The sequence below is a fragment of the Peromyscus leucopus genome, chromosome 11 (assembly GCF_004664715.2).
Source record: "Peromyscus leucopus breed LL Stock chromosome 11, UCI_PerLeu_2.1, whole genome shotgun sequence".
In the NCBI taxonomy this organism is placed as follows: domain Eukaryota; kingdom Metazoa; phylum Chordata; class Mammalia; order Rodentia; family Cricetidae; genus Peromyscus; species Peromyscus leucopus.
The window spans coordinates 1,461,346-1,479,086 of NC_051072.1; the positions used below are offsets into that span (position 1 = coordinate 1,461,346).

At 40.8% G+C, this 17,741-nt stretch overlaps 1 protein-coding gene across 1 annotated transcript in view; it reads right to left on the minus strand.

The window, feature by feature from the left end:
- The window catches only part of Sema5a (semaphorin 5A), a 466,375-nt gene that overhangs the window by 146,523 nt on the left and 302,111 nt on the right, over window positions 1-17,741 (minus strand). Inside the window, 1 exon segment of the mRNA XM_037209370.1 lies at window positions 9,878-9,940. Within this exon segment, the coding sequence (XP_037065265.1) occupies window positions 9,878-9,940 (63 nt within the window).

The window sequence follows — 17,741 nt, forward strand, 5'->3', positions numbered from 1 at the left end:
ACCGTCTCTATTGCTCTAAAAGGGAAGAGAAGGCAAGGGTGTAGGAAGATTTCCTGGAGAGGAAGTTTAATGGAAGAGTATGATTTGTTAGGGTTACCAGGTGGAGGTGCATGTAGGATGCATGCAGAACTGCACTAACCAAAGAAGGACACAGACCACCCACCCAGGCCAGGCAAACGGACTATACCTGGGCAGGGCACCTAGGGAAGGCTGGAAATTCCACAGGAGATGTAGCATACAATGTGGTGCCAGAAGGATGCCATGCAGGCCAGGGTAGTGAGTGTGTATGGTGCTCTGAATGTGAGTTGGCCTCGTGTTTGTTGTCAAAGGATTACTCAAGAATCCATTGGAAGAGGGACCGAGTGAGTGGAGGAGTGGCAGCTCTCTACCTGAGCTCTTTACCCTCAGTGCCTGGACCATGGTGATCTGTGAAGGGACAGAGGTGGAATGTGTCACACTGTAACACAAATCTTAAAAGGTCTTACAATAAAAAATAAAAAAAAAAAAAAAAAACGGAGCCAGATACTGGGGTGAACGCTGAAAGATCAGAGAAGCAGAACAGCCAGCCACTAGCTTACCTCTACAAAATCCTCAGCCTAAGAGAGCGAATCCCAGTTCCTCACGCTTTATATACCTTCCTGTGTCCTGCCATATTACCTCCTGGGATTAAAGGCGTGTGTCACCACTGCCTGGTTCTGTTTCTCTCATGTAGCCCAATGTGGCCTTGAACTCACAGAGATCCAGACAGATCTCTGCCTCCCAAGCGATAGGATTAAAGGTGTGTGCCACCACTGACATCTACGTCTAACTTAGTGGCTGGCTCTATCCTCTGATCCCCAGGTAAGCTTTATTGGGGTACACAATACATCATCACAGCACATCAACAGGATCTCCTCATGGGACTAGCATGGTGCCTGGATGCTATGGTACACTCCCCAGAGAGTAGAGAATACCATGATGATTTGAATCACATAGAAACCCTGACAAAATAGACTCAGTGGTATAGCAATCCTGTTCTCTGGTCACATGAACTTCACTTTCAGTAATAGTATGAGTTTGCATCATCCAGTCTACTGCATAGCCTGGCTCATACAATGTAAATTGTTCACTCCCATGAATTTGCTCTGTAAGAGAAGTGACCTATCAAATATACATGATTCTCTTTGTTCCATTGCTGACAATAAAAACAGCACATCACGACTGTCTGAGAAAACTGAGAAAAAAATAGAAAACATTGTGGAGTATTAGTTGAAGATGTGTTACATTTGTTTATGCTATGGAACATTTGTTTAATGATGCAAAGATATGTTGCATTCTTTTATGTTGCATTTGTTTAACTCTGAGAAGCTGTGTTACTTTGCCTGTTTAAAATAGCTGAGTGGTCTAACAAAGAGCTGAATGGCAGGAGAGAGAAATAGGTGGTGCTGGCAAGTAGAGAGAATAAATAGAAGAAGAAAAAGAGAGATGGAGGAGTGAGAAAAGGAGAAGGAGAGGAGGACATCAGAGGCGAGCCACCCATCTACACAGTAAGCCACAGAGTAAGAAGTAAAGAAAGGTATATAGAGCAGTTCTAGAGAGATAAAAGCCCAGCGGCAAAAGGTAGACAGGATAATTTTTTTTTTTTTTTTTTTTTTTTAACAGAGCTGAGGACTGAACCCAGGGCCTCATGCTTGCTAGGCAAGTGCTCTACCATTGAGCTAAATCCCCAACCCTGACAGGATAATTTAAGAAAAGCTGGCTAGAAACAAAAAAAGCCAAGCTGAGGCTGGGCACTTATAAGTAATAATAAGTCACCATGGATTATTTGGGAGCTGGGTGGTGGGCCCCCCAAAGAGATAAACAATGAAAAACAAAAACAGGAAGAAAGATCCAAGTTAGCAGAAAATTTGGAAAGCAAGTGTGAATAATTGTAACTACTTGGGTAGTGAGAAAGATAGAACAGTCGGAGGAGCAAAGCTTGTTTTGTTCCCAAATGCAACAGGTCAGGAGAGTTCCAAGGAGCAAAGAACAGCAGGAAAGACTTCAAAGAACCATTCCCAGGGTGTGAGGACCAGGACATAGAAACCTAGGAGTTGGCAACAACAGGATCAAAGGGAAGACTAACACAGGAAAGCAAGGCCTGTCTGTATGAGGCACCTCCACCAAGCCCTTCCCTTGATGGGATTAATGGATACACTGTCATGATAATGACCCTGTAATAAAGACTGGGATGGAAATTACACTCAGTGTAGAGGGTGGAGTGCTGCCTTTTGAATTCTTTCAAGACGAATATGAGATGTAAAAGAAATTTTCTTCTTAAAAGCAAGAGGCCGCCCCAAGGACTGAGTCTCACTAGAGGAAACTACGCCGCTGTAAAGAACAGAGCCAAGGGGAAATTGTTCCAATCCAAAATCCTGATCCGCTGCTGATTTCCGCCGACCTGGCAAGAAGAAAGCATGCAGTCCAGTCAATTATGAAAGAAAAGGGAACAACAGAGATAACAAACAGTGTGTTTATGCAAATCCCCCAAATGAAAACACAGTGGCTGTGAGAGGGAAGGCTGCCACCTTCCTGCAGGCATGTCCCAAGCCTGATGGGGAAGCAGAATGTCAGCAGGGGTGTGTGACATGGAAATGTGTAGAGAAAAGCACAGAAAGCTCAAGTGCTTCTTTAATCAAAGAAACAAGGATGAGAGAGCACAGGGAATTATTTCAGCGGGAGTGGAGGGTAAAGGAGCATGTTCTGATAATTAGGACGTTGTAAGAATTCACTAGGCCTTGACCAGCTTCCCCAGCCTAGTGTTGGGAAGGAAGGGAGTCATTGAAAGAACCAAGGTGGTCAGAGAAAGAGGCCAGGGCATCATCTATCTGACAGAGTGGAAGACAGACATAGTGCTTAGAAACCTCAAAGGGCATGCGATGAGTAGAACCTCTTGAGGGTAATAGACTATATTCTGGAAGACTCCAGTCCTACGGACTTCCACCTTCATGGCATAAAAAAGGTCAGTGAAGAAGGCCGAGAAGTCACCAGTTGGACCATATTGAGCTGAGCACACTTTAAACAAGACACCCAGAGGAGGTCACTGTGTGTCTCCATCACTTTAAGACCCAAGTTCATCTGGGGCTTAGCTCAGCTCCTGACCTTCCTGTGTGCCTCTCTTAATGATTCTTTCCTCTTCAGTTCACAAATTGCCACCTCTGATTCAAAAAGAATTGGGTGTGAAAAACGTATTCTTAAAACACTTCATTCTCTTAAAAAGAGGCTGGGGCAAGTTCAAGCAAAATAAAATGCAAAAAAGATATGGAAAGAAACACAGAGATATTTAACTTTGGGGCATAAGATATGTTTCAGGATCAGAGAGTTCAATTTAAGAATGGACAAAGTTGGCATAGAGTGCCAGGGTGGTAACAGGCAGTCCTGTGACAGTGTTTCTAAGTCATAAATTCCTGGTATTAATGTCAATAGCAAACTCGGTTTTTTATAGGTTACCTGGATTTGCTTAAAATAGTGCTTGGGATCATCACTTTGAAACATGGGAAGATGTATGGGTAGAAGATACTTCAAAGGGTTCTTTTAACTGTTTCTCTTACAAATATGCATTTTGAAATGTCTATGATTTCTACATTTTATAGATTCCCCCCATTCCATTTCTGTACTGTGAAAACAGATGAAGATGACTTATTGAATTCTGATTCTACAACAGTCATAGGGCACATCTCTGAGGCCACAGAAGACAGCTTGGTGGTTGATAATGAGAGTCATCTATCTATGTTTGGATAATTCTACTTCAACACTAAAATGGCCCCTATATGCCTCGGGTTTATAGATGGGTCAACTTGTCCTTCACTCCCAGAAGATCACACTTCAACTGATCACTGAGAAACACGATCAGGTTGCAGAAAAGACTTCCTGATGGCAAACAAACAATGCCTACTTGGTGTTACGGACACAGCCTCCAGCCTCCAAGAGGAAAACATGTGCTGCGTTTTAGCGGCCTTTTCTTTTGAATGATCTGGGTTTTGCCTTATAATATTTTCATCATTTCCTCCTCCCCTATAAAGTATGTTCTGCTTATCAAAAAAATGTGTAGCAGTGTGGAGATATGACTGTCGAGCAGGATAGACCTGCTAGTGTCTCCTCAGCAGCTCCCAGGCTACTCCTCAATTTCTAGGAGGTGAGAACAAGATTGGGAGTTTGACAGCTTTATGTTACCCACAGCGCTCCTGGTAAAAATAATGTGTCTTCCTTTTAATGATGGAGTACTTTTATGCACATCGAAGGTGATGAGGAGGAACAATATATGTATCTACATTTGTGTGTATAAACAGATGAGTGCACACACACACACACACACACACACACACACACACACGTTTATGATACAATCCAGAATCGTCTCCCATGGTTCCACGACTCCTCCTAGGTAACAAAATATAAGGATGCTCAAACCCCTTATACAAAAATATGTAGAAATTGTTTCTAAGCTGCACATATTTTACCATATGCTTTTAATTATCTGTAGATTATTTTTAGTACCTCTAGAATGCAAATGCTATGGAAACAGATCTTGTGTTATTTAGGGATTAATGTAAAGAAAAAGAACCCCTTTAATTAAGAAAAAAATCACACATGTACACAGTATCTGCTGTGTATAATCTGCACAAGGTGCCTTGTCTAAGACAAAGGGTCTTAGTTCTTAAAGCAATTATGTAACATACAGGCATGTCTAGAGCATCCTTTGTGAGTGGTTAAACTCATAATCATTCTAAACATTGACATTTCAGGTAAAAATTCCAAGCTCCAGCCCTCTAGCTCCAGGTTCCCAGACAGAAGGTGCAATGCCTTTCTTTTCTTAGTTACTAGGAGTTGATCTCTTTACAAGCATAATTTGGCAGCCGAGGAAGCAGGACCACAGGACACAGAATGAACAATATATAATACACAGAGCCTTAGATTCTAATCCAAGTTCTCCCACCAATCAGCACAATAATTCTAGGAACTTAGTGTCAAAAGTACTGAAGTGAGATCATGAATAAGAACATTTTGAAAATTATGAAATGTCATAAAAGCACAAAGCAACTCTTTCATTCCAGTAATAATTACTTTTGTTTCCTTTGTGTGGTCCCTAAATGCCATGGGAAGGCAGCTGAGTCCAGACAGAAGAACCAACAACAGACAAGCTCTCTTGTTAGATGCTGAGACAATTAGCCATTTGTGTCTAAAATAATATTTATGTGAAATGTATTTAAAGTCTCCTAGAGTTTGATTTCAATAACACATATTTCAGACAATGAAATGCAATGGATCTTGTTATACTGTCTTTGCATCAATAAAAATGGATTCTTTCTCTGGCTTTAATGCATGTAGATACTTACAGCATTTTAGCCATAGTGAGCAGAAACATCTTGAAGTAAGTTAAAACTCAGACCTTATTCAGGATCCACAATCTCAGTACCTACTTTCCTTGCAACCCTTAATCAAAGATTTGGGTAACTTCTTGTGGCCTTGACTCCCTAGGTTTATAAATTTCATGCTCCCACCACATGAAAGGATGCTTGCACTTGACCTAGTAACACCAGGGGAGGAAAGTTGTCATATTTATTATACTGAGCTCTGCAACCAGTTGAGGAATGTCCTCACTAAAGAAGTGGGTGCAGGCAGTAGCCCCCCTACAGGCTCAGCCACCTCCTTCCACACATCACATCTGAATGGCTGGGCAGTCAGATACATTGTACTGTAGAGTACACACAACTTTTGGGGACAGTAGCAAAGAACTGAGTTCAGTTGAAATGCCTGAATCGTTTGCATTTTTAAAATGTCACATTTTTGCATTGTTCTTTTTACTGCAGGGAGAAGGGGGATTTTGTCATTCTGTGCACATTCTCAGAATACTACAGCACAAGCAAATTTATTAACTATTTGAATTTTCCTTATAAATTCATGACCGCTATGAAAAGCATGAATTCCATTCCTCCAAAGAGACACTATATTCTAGACAAATTGAAATGTTCCTTGATTTGGATTCTCAGAGCTGTCAGCCTGGGGAAATCTTTGGGTTGTCTGAAATCTGAATTCAGGGCCTGCCCATTGCCACCACTCTTGGTATACTTTCTCAGGGGCCATTGTGTTCTTTTTAATGTGTCCCAGGTGCTGGGCTTGGATTCCTTGATGGATGGTAAACATTCCAGTGCTCATTTGAGCGAAGAAAAAGAGATGGGAACTAAGGAAAGAGGACTTTTGGGGGCTGTAGGGATTAGGCATCATTTGCTCTCACCACCTGGACCAGACTACAGTGTTTTCTATTCTAACATGGTAGTGAAGTTACCAACTCATTTTGTAAACATGAGAGCCCACTGTACACAGTTCCTGATCTTTTGTTTTGTTCTGTTTTGTTTTTGAGATAGGGTCTCACTGTTACACCAAGCTGTCCTCAATCTCTGGGACTCCAGTGGTCCTCCTGACTCAGCCTCTCTAGGAATAGAATCATAAGCAAGCATCAACTCAACAAGCAGTTACATCAACTAAATCCTATTTCAATGGAACATTGTTTTTCAAAACTCTAGGTTAATTTATTGTTATACTTAAGGCAACCTAAAATAAAATTTGATTTATCTTGCACATAATATATGGTGTTTGAAATTTATTATTTGTTTTAATATATTAATATTAAAGATCCAAACACCCAGTTGGAATTAACTTATAATTACCAAGATTTGCCATTATTCTTAGTCCATTAAAAACACAAATCATATGAACTATAAGGGGATGATTTGATGTGAGTACATTTGTTTCCTCATTTTCCTTATTTGTATTAGAAAAATTCAATTTAGTGTATTGACAATTTTTCCCTTCATTGGATCAGGGGTATATTACATACTAGGCATGGATGATACTATTCTATCAAATTAATTTCTAAAAGCAAAATTAACTAAAAATCACAGCTTGAGGTGAGAGGTGGGTTGATGGTTTGGCTGAACAATTTATCTAGTAGTAATAATGCACTAGGAAATGAGAACCACCTGGATGCTTTGATTAAGGGCTTATAGATTATGCTGCAGAGAAACCTCTGGATGGCTGAGCAGGTCTTGATGTTCTCATCTAACTTACAAGGACCACAAAGAGCGGGAAGTTCAAGAAGGGGAATAGAATTAACTATTAGCATTTTTTAAAATTCTGGGAACCAAATATGTAAATAGCTTCCTGGTGAAATTCAAAAATACTCCCAGGGATTGAAAAAATGAACAATGAAAAAATTGCCAATTCATGCATCATTTGATAAATTTAATCACCAACTCCCTGGAAATGTCTGGAGCAAATTTTGGTTATTTTGGGTTGTCATGCCATGGTGGACAGAGGCTGGTAAGCTGTTAAACCTACTGTGTGAAAGAAAGTAGGTCCCCTTAAAAAACATCTTGTCCCCCACCATGTGAGGTGAGGATGATCAACTGAATCAGATCTACTGGAGTGAGTTTAGTGTGTTCATTCACTTATACAGTACCGCCAACCTCGACCCGGTGTGCCAAAGGGCTTCATGAGAGAACTGTAACCATAAAGAAGCCATTGGCATAGCTCATGGTCCAGGGCTGGATAATTAGCACAGTGTGGCAGGGCAAAGACAGATGGCTACAGGGGCTTTCCAAGACTGATAAACGATAGAACGAGGGTCAGAACACATCAGCTGTGTCCTAAGAGCTGAGCAAGGCATGCTGGGAACAGTGGTCATGCAAATAGTGGTTGGAGAAGAGAGAATGAGATTCTCATGAGCAATGAGGACAGTATTAAGGGACAGCTCTCAGGTCTGAGTTTAGCACAGTCTAAAACAAAAGCCAAATTTATAGACATCAATTTTATGGAAAGTGTCAACACACTCCATTGTAGGGTATCTGCTTACCAGTGCAACTACACGTCACAGGAAATAAGTAAAGAAGTAAGAGAAACTCACCAAAAGCAAAGTGAAAGAAAAAAAAAAAAAAAAACGGGAGAAGAGGACAGGGGCAGCCCAAAAGAGGAGAAAGAGTGGCCAAGTTACCAGCCAGTGCCCTGGCTTTCTGGAAGGCAACTATGTCACCAGGCCAAGCACTGTGTTAAAGCTGAAGCCCTGGAACAGAGTCCAGTGTGTCCACCAGTGAGCAGTGAATCTTGCTATTTCACTATAATTATCCCCACCCCGTGTAACTTGCCTCCCTCATTTACTGCTCAGGATGGGGGGTTTTAGGGAAACCTATAGGGACATCAGGAAGAGGTACCTATCTCCTCGAGCTTGCAACCTTCCCCATTCATGATTCCTCACTCGTCAGTAACTTCTCACTCGCGCTCCTGAAGGGAACCTCAGTAAATGTACTGGTTCACCAAGTACAATTTGGGTGGAGTCATTTCTTCTGTCTATTGATAGCTGGCTGTCTAGGGTGAACAGATGTTTGTTCATGAAAAATCACACAAGAGTATGGCTGGTTGAGATATGTAAGAGTGTTGTCACGCACCCAAAGTACTGAGTCTCAGCATCACAGAGAGGCAATGGCCATGGAGAAGTCATAGCTCCAAACATCACTGTATGTTTTACAGAACTTGCCAAGCAAGTTAGAGAGTTCTCTGGTATTTTTTTTTTTATTTATACCATTATACACTTATTTATTTGGGAGTATTTCATATGCTGGTTCTTTGCAACCTGGAGCTGCCAGCATAGTTTGGTAAATTTTTAATGATTTAGCTCAGAGGTATTTCTGATGACTAAATATCTTTTGGTAAAAATTGTCTATCAATTTCTACATCCTCTCTTCTACTTCCTCTCCCTTCTTGTTCTCACTCTTTCTCTCACCCCTCCCTCCCCTTCTGTGTCCATGTATTTCAGCTTAGCTAAGTTTATGATTTATTACCACCTCTTTCCTTCTACACTTCTGAGATCTACATTATCACCCAATTCTCAGAATCATTCTCCTAAGGGGCAGGGAGCAAGCTCTATAACCGGAGGAAAAGACAAACCATCATACTCGTTATCGACACACGGATGAGGGCCCCTCGCCGCTGCTCACTCCATCTGCTGTACTGTTCCACATGCTCTTGGCCCTGGGGCCAACGCTGCTCAGCCAGCCTCCTCCAACCCTCTGCATGTAGCAGAATTTCCCCACGGACCCAGTGCAGTCAGCATTGGGAAAGGCTACATGCTCCTCTTTCTGCCAGTGTGTTCTGTCTCTGCTGGCATGAAGACTTTTCCAATGCTCACTGAACTGTGGAGCAGCTGCAAGGGGATTTCCTCAGGGAACAAAGGAGACCTAAAGACAGCAGAGTTCCTGGAGGTAAAGTCCTGGGTGTGTTGCCAGTCCCAAGTTGTGTGAAAGGTCTGTGTGTGAGCACTAGAGGGTACCCCCATCCTCAACTATCAGTGCTCATTTGGGAGTGCAGTTTTCACCATTATCAGAGATAGAGCAAATGCATATGCTAAGACCATCAAGAATACATCTCATATAATTCTGATGCAGTGATTTTATTGGGCAAGGGATGAATATTTGATTGGTATGTACAAGGCCCTGGGTTGCATCTCTGGTACTGAAAAACAAGATAACACAACAACTTAACTACTCTCTGTAGTTAACTACAGACTATAGAAGAGGTACATTAAATACTATTTTAAAATTGTTTCCTATATTTTTTTAGCAATGTCATAACTGGTTTATTTTCAATCTTATATAATGATTCAAAGTACAGATTAGGTCTTAGTTTATTTCTGGCCCCTTGTGAAATGATGGTTTGCTGGGACTCATTTTTCACTAAATGTTAAAGCATGGTGCATTTACACTTCACATCTATCTCCCTTTGCAGGGAGCCCTCCTATCAGGAACCTAATCTTTTATACACAATGCCCAGCTCGGACTGGGGCACCTGCGATGTCTACTCTCCTCACCTTTGATTTCCCTTTGCTGTAACAGGCCTTCTTGGTAGCTTCATCACACTCCCACTCCACAGCCTGCGGAGAGAACAAACGCAAACCTTTAGGGCTTTGAGGAAAAGGGAAAACAGGAAGGTCCACGTGGCTACATTCGATCACTGGCGCATCCTCGCCCCAACATCTTTACCATAATATAGAATTAACACCACATACGGGATATCAAGTCATGGGCTGACATTTCACTTTGAATTAAGACATTTAGAAGACATGTCCTCTAGAACACTGCGTCATAGTCACAATAGCAGGACACTCAGATGTAGTTCCTGGTAAGCAAGACGGATTACTTGAGGGAAACCAAGATAAGCACCCAGCCTAGGAGATCATGAAACGGAATGATCTGAATCATTCAGACCCACAGTGTGTCATGCATCAACACTCCTGGGTAATGCCAGGGACGACTCAACATATCCTAGCAACCACAATATCCATGGACATGACAGCTAGGGTTGGATTGGTTCATGCGTAGAGAGCATGGTGACCATTTCCTGCCTCCACGCAGATGCTAGCTCTATTTGGAGCCACGGTGTTTAATGTTTTTCAGACTTCTCAAACCGGACCCACGCTAATCAGGGTGACAAATGCATTAGCACATCTAGTCACAAAGAGAACGAACCTGCAACCCAGAAGGTGATGGCGCCCGTTTCACAGACAGAGGTGATTCACAAGCTGTGTCTGCAAGCCGTTTAACACCAGTTCAAGCCTGGAAGTATTGTTCTTTTCTACTACTTGGTGGTGCGTAGATTTTTTAATGGAAAGCATTTCCCCTATGTTTTTAATATCTCCTTGTAATATTTTTCTAACTACTAAAATTAGATTTTTGAGATTCGGAGTTATGGATTAGTGAAGTTATTATCAGGAAAACTTGTGAGGAGCAATCTTGTTAGGTCAAAAAATGTCAAATAATAAACTAAACTAAACCCAGTATCAACTAAAGTAAAATAATATGCAGGGAAATACTATCTCTATTCTTCCCCAGGCCCCAGGGAGAGATGTTTCCCAATTCTCCAAGATGTAGGAGAATATGCAGTCAGGTCACTGCCACCAGTCACTGCTGCATAAGAGAGGAAAGTATACCAACTGTGTGCCGGATAGTTTAACCCTCTTGACAAACATGAGACCGTGAGAAAATTATCCACGGGGAACCATCCTGGTGTTCTTCCAATATGAACAATGCCATGTCTCTGTATGACTGTGTGGAACTGAGAATTCGATCAGAATCGACCTCAATAAGAGAATGTGTTAATTCTGTGACTCTTTCCTGGGTCAATGTTTGGTGGGGCAGTGAAGATACAGCTAATCCATGTCTGATGCAAATAACTGCCTTGAATTCCATCCAGGATGGCAAGCATTCCCATGAAAAGCAAAGAGCTTCACACACAGCACTGTGACACGCAGATTTAAAAAATAAAAATGTACTCACTGTTAACCATGTCTGACCTTTAATATGTTCCGTTCTTAAATCTATCTATAAAAAAAATCCCTGTTGCATCTTTGCTAATATTTAAATGTAAAACAAAACTGACACAATGATACATCCCTTCAGCAACAAAGAATTCATTACAATTTAAACTTATGTTACCAAACGGGTTGATGTCATTTAACAGAAAGAGGGCTTACAGCCACACAGGTATGAGCACATCTGTACAATGAAACTCTTCAGCTGAGGAGGTGCTCTCAATGGCTCTTGATGACTTGGTGATATTGTTAAAAGTTCAATATTGGGAATTGGAGAGACAGCTACGGTAGTAAGGTGCTTTGTGTGAAGGCACAAGGACCTGAGCTTCAGTACCATTTCAAAACTGCTTAACAAGACCAGTTCTGAGGCAGTGGAGACACACAGGACCCTGGAGCTTGCTGCCCAGATGCTCTAGCCTCATCTATGAGTTTCAGGCAAGTGAGAGATCATGTTGAAAAAAAAATAGGACCCACCAAAGTAGATAGCACCAGAGAAATGATACCCAAAGTTGACTACACACACACACACACACACACACACACACACACACAAATACAAACACTCATATGTATATACATGTATAAGTATACCTGCATACATATGATGCATGTGCACACCCAAAGACACAGACTTAAATGCTGATATACATTAGAAAGGAAGGGTCATGAGTTTTAAGCCTGCCTGGATTGTAGAGGAGTTATGCTCAGCCTGTGTGACCCAGTGGGACCATAAAACAGAAATCTGAGGATGGAGCCGTAGCCTACCAAGTGGGAGACCTGAGATTCAATGCCCGATAATGCAAGAAAAAAGTAAAATATTAATAGTTTCCTGAATAAACGTAAGAGGTCTGGGCAGCAGGGTAAGCACCAGGATTAAGGGAGACTATTAATCAAATGCCATCAATTGTTAGATCTTACTGCTGCTGCCAGTAAACAAACAGCTTCCCAGTTCTACCTGGTGCTCAAGTAGCCTTCACATTTTCAAGATAAATATTGGCCAAGGACCAGGAGTGAAAAGAAATAGAAAAAAAGAGAATGAGTTTTCATAAATATTTTATTACTTTGTCCAGAATACTGAAAAACAGCAACTGCTCGCACCAGTTTATTAGATCAGTACTAAGACAGTACACTCTAACTTTGCTCTTATTTGAAGTGGAGGAGGGACTCCTGGAGATATTTTATCTCTGTATCACCAGCATGACAACCATATTCAAATCCAGAATTAATTTAAAATCATGACTGTTTAGCTTTCTATGGTTTCACATTATTCATGAATAGAAGGAAAAGTAATTATATACTAATGGTGGGAGTGTACCACGAGAAGAAAGTGAAGGAAAGACATTGTTAGGTACTGCAGAGCTGTATAAGAACCAAAGTTGGTAAAAGAGACTTTTCTAGATTTACAAGAAAATTAAGAGTTCTGGATTAATCTAACAGAATTTTTCTTTTATTCACCAAACTAGACTTTGCTCTGTGGATCTTCTGGCAGTTATGAAAACATGTTTCCACAGGAGAAAACCACAGGGGTTAAGGGAATTTTCTTGCATTAGATTTGACTTCTCAAAGTTTCTCCTCTTTTGTTCAAGCTCAGCCTTCTTTTGAGCTCCTCTACAATGCCCTTTATTGTAAGGATCTATCCTTGTCAACGAAAGGCCTTCGACTCAAACTTTATATCTAGTCTCACTGAAAGTGGTTATTTTTAAGTATATCATTATTTTGGAGCAAACCCCTCAATTGACTTAGGAAGTGTTCTATATACTTATCTTCACATTCATTCTAGCTACTTTTATACCAACTCAAATCTATTTTTCTGGCAGTCAAGACAAATGAAAAGGTGTTATACATTTTCAATCCCAGTAAAACTCAGTCTTACTTCTGTAATTTTTAAAAAATTTATCTTTATTTATTGTTATCCTTTGTCTGTTTTACCTCAGAAGAGAAAAGAAACATGAATATTCTATTATTCAACATTTAATGCTCATTGAACATGTCAGAGGCAAGCATAAAGTAATAATAGTGGTTGCTTGAATACTCAATGAATCAATTATTTTATAGATAAATCAGTTTACATCTATAAAGACTAAAGATTCATACATGTAGCCCATTTTTCTATAAGGACACATAAATATCTTCTGTGATATTAAATAGGGTTTAAAGGTTTTGCTACAGTTCCTTATATGAAGCCCTTTTCATTTAACATCTACTAAATATCCACTAAGTATAATACATTCTGTTAGACAATGTTTGATGGAAGAAGATAGATAATATTTGTGCACATTAAGTATTAATTTGAAATAAAAGTTTTTTTCCAATATTTTGAAATAAAATCATTTCAAATTTTGAAATCGACCATTTACTGCACGGGTGTTCAGATCACATAGCAGTGCCTGTACCCTTTCTCTGGTACAGTAGCTTCACGGTGGTGCATCTCACGTCCAGTGAGATGCTTGGGTATTCTCAATACTTGGCCAGTCACTGGTGCTACAGTCACACCTATCAAGGAGCATTCAGAACCCTGCTTTTAGGATGACAGAAACCCAGGGATGTGAGGAACTTCCTATTGTTTCGCTGCAGACGGTACAGGGGACATGATCCAGTCATGACAAATGCAGCTGTGATCTCAAGAGTAAGTCAGATGTTGGAAAGAAAAAGATTGGCTCTTTTTATGTACTTGTTACCTACATATAAATCCACAGTTCTCAGAAGTGTATAAACAAAGCTGTGTATTATCACATTCCACAGCAAGAGAAGTTAATTAGATGGGGCCTAGCAGTGGCGGGTGCTTTTCATAACAATGAAGAGAACAACATTCCAGGCAGATGGGCCACTGCTCTTTCAGCAGATGGCTGTGCTAATTAGATACTGGCAAAAGATAACATTTAAAAAAACTAGTTTAATTACACAGCACCCAAAATTAACAACCACCTGAGGGCTTTTTTTTTCATATGTTTGCATTTATATTCTTATGTCATATATTTCGGCGACACACTGGAGAGTGTTACATTGTCACCACCATTATAAACAAACTGTCAGAGAATGTGAGGCCATGTCTCTGTTCACAAAAAGCAAAACTCAGATGAAACTTGAAACAAGTGGGGATTTCACCGTGTTCGACTAGAGTGTCAGTTTAGCCAACCTTGAATATGGCTGTCTTCACTAGTTACCTTGATGTGGCAGTCATGTCTGCTACAGAGGGAAACACAATCTCATTGTGCAAAGGTAAAATATTTTATTCCCTTTGGGAGAGCTGTCTAATGCTCATCATCATCTTTGTGCCTCATGTTAAATGCAGCCGTTCGTTTTTTATATGGCTCTCTGCAGGATACCTCCCTTTCTGATCCTGTCAGAGACTGCACTTATTTCCTGTGTGCAGTCCCTCAAGATCACAAGGCTGAAAAGGAACTTTCTCTAAATTTAACCAATGTATTTTGGTAGTTTGTTTTTAATTTTTGCTATACTAACACCAATATGTGACTCAGTTATATATCTTAATCTTAGAGATTCCATAAGTATTAAAATATTTAAAGCACTACACTAAGACCTATATTTTTTTTCCACATACTACCAAAGCGAAGTCACTTTGGCTAAATGCACATTGGCTCCAAACGCGTTGAATGTTCTTTGTGTATTTTGCTTCTGAACTAGTATAGATAATGCTGTAGTTTTCTGGGACTGTACGACAAACTGTGATTTTAACAAAATAAATTTGTTCTTACAGATTTGGAGGCTGGGTGTCCTAAATCAGGGCAGTAATGGGTAGCTTCTTTAGAAACTGAGAGGACTCTGCCTAGGCCTCTGTCCCAGCCTTTAGCAGGGAAAAAGGTCTTTGACATTCCTTGGCTTGTGCTTACAACAATCCTCAGATTGTTGTAAATCCTTCTCCTGTATTTGGAACAAAATTCTCTCTTTTTGTAAGGTCACTAGCCACTAGATCAGGGGCCAACACATACTGATTATGACAACAAAATTATAATATACATACTAATTATACTAATTATAATACACATACAAGACTTATTTCTAAATGAAGTCACAACTTGAGATTCATCGTGTGTTTGACTGGAGTGGGTAAGAGTAAACCCGATACTGTGTCACATTTGGACTGACAATGATACACTAATAAGGGCCATTGCTTGGGGTAAAATTAATTCTCAAATCTAATGCAAAAGAATGACAATTCTTTGAACTTGGATGTGCTAGCTACAGTACTAACGTTTTGTTTTGTTTTTCCCCACATTTATCTCACTTAGCTGGCTATAATTCATCTGATAAGTACAGTTACTATAGGATTTTGAATGAAGATATTGTCTGGGTGTTTGCCAAACCCCAGTGATTTCATGTAGCTCACTAACCCTGAAACTTCACGGCTTGGATTTGCGCCTGTCCCATCCTGCTCCTGAGATGCAAAGTTAAAGTGTCTCTAGGTTACTCGATTCTTATGGTTTCTTTGTTTCTCTTTGCCATGATCCAGAAAAATACACACCTGAAGCACACAAATTTGTACATGTCTAAGGTCAGAGCTGTTGGCATTCAGTATATTATTAATCACAGAGTCCATCGATTCACATGTCACGGAAGGTATTCATTTTTAAAAACTCTGGGCCCACTCACAGCCCAAGTATTGATTTTAAGCAGCTCATGATTCATGTGGTGCAACCACTGCGCAGCCAGGGTGTGACCTACAAAAGCTGTGCTGCTTTTGAGAACTCAAACCCAGCCTGCTTTCGATATAACAGCAGAGTTCTATTACTTCATAGATGTGAGGTCACACCATTGCTATGCCCATTCCTCCAGCAATAAAAGCCAAAGATATCTAGAACATGCTATCACCTTTCTTACAGCCTCTGTCGACTCTGCTCCAGGTGGCTAGTGATGCTTAGCATGGTCACAGAATGCAGACCTGATTTGGATGGCGTGGTATGTGGCCTGTGGACTATCTAAGAAGCCAATATAGCCATTGCCCAATGCATCCTACATACCTGTGCTCAGTTGTCTATAATCGTATCTGCAAATTTCTGTCTAGGATGGGCTTTAGTCTAGTGATAATCACTTGTGCAACATGTTAGAAGCTTTTGGTTCATTGGGGAAAGTACTCAAAACCAGCTGCAAAATTCCAAAGACAAACAAAAGCCTCTCCTAACCTCCAAGAAGCAAACTGTACCTGGAGAGGAGGCCAGTTGCCTGGTTCACTTACCTATATGTAGCCCATAGAACAATGATATATATATACACAATCAGCAAACACTGTATAGTTGTGAGAAAAATGAATGAGTATAACATGTTCTACACCAGTAACAAACTGACTCCAGAACATCCCACTAGTTCCCCAACCTCCACCATGGGGAAGAGGCACATGGGAGTTGAAGTCTGGGAGCAGACTGAGTGGATTCATCACACATGACCACCAAAACAGTTCCTCCTGACTATGGGCAAGGAGTATGTATATATATGGGTAGCTGTTAGAATTCTGCCTTCACTCCAGCTACATGCCTGCACATGCGTAGTTTAGGAGTTAAACAAAGGGTCTTGCATCTTATGTTATCAGTGTGCGCTGGCAACTACGTGCACGTGGTGTGGGCATGTAATCAGATCATGCATGGTGTAGCTCCGAAAGCCTGCTTCACTAGGGACCTTTAAAAAGCCAGATGCAGCCAGGCAGTGGTGGCACACACCTTTAATCCCGGCACTCAGGAGGCAGAGCCAGGTGGATCTCTGTGAGTTTGAGGCCAGCCTGGTCTACAAAGTTAGTTCCAGGAAAGACACAAAGCTACACAAAGAAACCCTGTCTCGATAAACCAAAAAAAGCCAGATGCAGACCCCACCTTCTCTCTGCTCTGCTCTCCCCACCCCACCCCACCATCTTTCTCTCTCTTTCCTCCCCAGGCCTGGTCCTTTTGTCCCTCCTCCCTTCCTCCTAATAAAGCTCTCTACTACTAAGCAACTGAGTTCTGTCTTGACTGTGATCTTTCTGCCGGTAACCATCACTGCCACCAGCACCGTTTATCATTCATTTCAGTAGCTTCTGTAAGAAGAGGAGGAATGGACAATCTAGAACATTCTCACAGTGATAGAGTAATAATTGTACTTATTTCCAGAACATTGTAAACCATTCACAGAAAAGAAGCTGACGATAAAGCTAAGATAAAGGTGACCTGTAAGTGTTGCGTTACTATAAATCTCCAGGAAAGTGTAAGGCTAAGAAGGCAGATGTGTGTCATAGCACGTGCACTATCCACTTACCCGTTTGCTTTCTTCTGACTGACTACTCCTAAAATCATTCACATTTACACCTCTCAAGGAGTAGGAAATAAGCCATCTTGAATCTCACTTATGTGAGGGGTGAGATCTGAGATGATATTAGATC